We start from the raw sequence: 2354 nt of genomic DNA on the forward strand, positions 1-2354 counted from the left end.
GGGCTACTGCATCTTCCTCGGCGACTCACTAGTCTCCCGGGCCTCGAAGCGCCAACCCACGGTCTCGAGGTCCAATGCCGAAGCGGAGTACCGCGAGGTCGCCAACGTCGTCGCTGAGTGTTCGTGGCTCCAGCAGCTGCTCGGCGAGCTGTACTCCGGCATCAAGTCAGCTACTGTCGTCTACTGTGACAACGTCTCCGCCGTGTCGGCCAACCCCGTGCATCACAAACGCACCAAGCACATCGAGCTCGACGTGCATTTTGTCCGGGAGAAAGTGCAGCTGGGTGCCGTTCACGTTCTGCATGTGCCAACCGACCAGCAGTTTGCTGATATCATGACAAAGGGGCTTCCTACTGCGTCCTTCACTAGCTTTCGGTCCAGTCTTTGCATCACCGGCGGCGACGCAAGGACTCCGGGGGGGGGAGGGGGGGGGGGGTGTTAGCGTACATGACTTGTTCTCTAGCGGTTGCTTCTTGTCTATCCCACGATCTACAGTTTTCCCTGTACGTGAGATCAATACAGATTGTGTTGCCGAAGCAGAGAATTTTGAGTTGAATGTTGGATGGCTCAAAATAACCAAGCAGAAATTTACACTACTAGGACCACAGACACGATGCAAAACAGATAAAACCGGATGCATAGATCCGCAGGAACGGTTCCATGCACGGACACCCCCCACCAAGCACGCGGCCACGACACGAGAGACCATACGAGGCCAGGCCCAGTTTTCATTGGGTCAGCCGCACCTTTGGACCATCCCTTTGATACTCGATTCAAGCTCACAAAAGCCTCCGAACCCGCCAAGGTGACACCCAACAGCACATCAGCTCGCGATACGCCCCCCGAGATCCCAGCCAAAAAGATCGAACCACCAATCCATTTCGCTGCCATCTGCGTCAGCAGCGCCGAAAGCCGCCGAAGAAACCCAAACCCAAAACACCACGATCCCCAAACCGACCCTGGGCGTCTTCCCATCGCCCCCACGTTCCTCAAATCCTCAGGGCCAAAACCGTCCACTCGCACAGCGCCCAGAGTTACTAGCCGTTACTTTTACCCCTCCACGCCGAGTTCAAATTTGCGCCCCGTCGCTCGCCGCCCGCAAACCCCTCTCCCCAATCCAAATCCATCCCCTAATCAACGCCTCCATCATCCTTCCTTGAATCCATCCCCTCTGCCTAAATCAAGACCTCTCGCGGCGGGAGAACTGAAACTTCTCTCCAATGGCGATGGCGATGGAGGCCAAGTCTGGAGGTCGCGCCGTGCGGCGGCCGCTGCAGCCGCGGGATTCCAATGTCGCCTCCCCCGTGGTTGCCGTCGCTGCGGTCCCCGGGAAGGCCAAGGCCAAGGCGAGGACGAGGCTGGCGGCGACGGCGACCGCGTCTCCGCCTTCGGTGAGGTCGTTCCTGAGGGCCGAGAGCAGGGTGGAGATGAAAGAGGTGTCGTCGCTGGCGGAGGAGCTGGAGAAGGCGCGGGAGCGCCGGGGACGGCTGCGGGCGGCGCGGGAGGTCACGGAGAGGGCCCTGGAGGAGCGGGAGGAGGTGCTGCGGGTGGAGGCGAGGGAGTGGGAGCGCAGGGCCGACGAGCAGAGCCGGCTCGTCGCAGAGCTCATGCGGCTGCTTGGGATGCCGGAGGTCAGTACTTCTGCCTTCTTGTTCTGGGCTCGCAAGAACCTCCACCGGTTCAGTTTTGGTTTGGGTTCAATTCCATTCGATTTTGTAGCGACGACAGTGTTGGATTTTGATTGTTTACTGGATGCAATTATTTTCCGTGGCAGGTGTATACTCCAGTGGAGTCGCTGAGATCGAAGGAGGAGAGAAAGAGAAAGGAGGCCATTGCATATTCGGGTTCACTGGTAAAAACAAATTGCTTCCCTGTGTTCTTGATCCCCATATGAGTTGCTTAAGACATCATATTTCTTTTACTGTCCGTGCATTTAACGCGCTCTGATTTGTTGAGGAATTAGGATTCAAGGCCATGTCTTTAGCCTTGAACGAAACACTCTCTGATATGTCCATGTTTATATATGCACTTGTCGCAGGGTTCAGTCTCGAGTGCTTCTTCAATGCAAGAAGAAGTTGGAGCAAATTCCTGTGGTCAGGAATTGGAGACATCAGCAACGACGGCAACAGCAACCACTGGAAACAGCTTCTGATTTTTGTTCACTCTGGTCGTTCTTCAATTGTCTTGCTCATGGTTGTGAATCAAATCAAATGGCTTGTTTGGTGTCCGAAACTACCATGAGACCATTATAAATTTTAGATCTAGAGAAGAATATCACCGGCAAGAAGTATATATCAGTATATGACTCAAACTAGCATAAATTAATAATATCAAATGGGAGGTCAAGTCGCCAA

General features: G+C 54.8%; 1 protein-coding gene across 1 annotated transcript; it reads left to right on the top strand.

The window, feature by feature from the left end:
• The first annotated feature begins 861 nt into the window (after positions 1 to 861).
• On the top strand, positions 862 to 2354 carry LOC100832767. The gene is made up of 3 exons (XM_003568650.4): positions 862 to 1631; positions 1775 to 1852; positions 2039 to 2354. The coding sequence occupies exons 1-3, from the start codon at positions 1221 to 1223 to the stop codon at positions 2150 to 2152; spliced, it is 603 nt and encodes a 200-aa protein (XP_003568698.2). The 5' UTR covers positions 862 to 1220; the 3' UTR covers positions 2153 to 2354.

The sequence above is a fragment of the Brachypodium distachyon genome, chromosome 2 (genome assembly GCF_000005505.3).
Source record: "Brachypodium distachyon strain Bd21 chromosome 2, Brachypodium_distachyon_v3.0, whole genome shotgun sequence".
NCBI lineage: Eukaryota > Viridiplantae > Streptophyta > Magnoliopsida > Poales > Poaceae > Brachypodium > Brachypodium distachyon.

Bases quoted from the DNA above. Each gene is read 5' to 3' on its own strand.
- LOC100832767 (XM_003568650.4), top strand. From the start codon at position 1,221: ATGGCGATGGCGATGGAGGCCAAGTCTGGAGGTCGCGCCGTGCGGCGG. The intron at 1,632-1,774 runs GTCAGTACTTCT...TTTCCGTGGCAG, and splicing joins GGCTGCTTGGGATGCCGGAG to GTGTATACTCCAGTGGAGTC. The intron at 1,853-2,038 runs GTAAAAACAAAT...CACTTGTCGCAG, and splicing joins TTGCATATTCGGGTTCACTG to GGTTCAGTCTCGAGTGCTTC.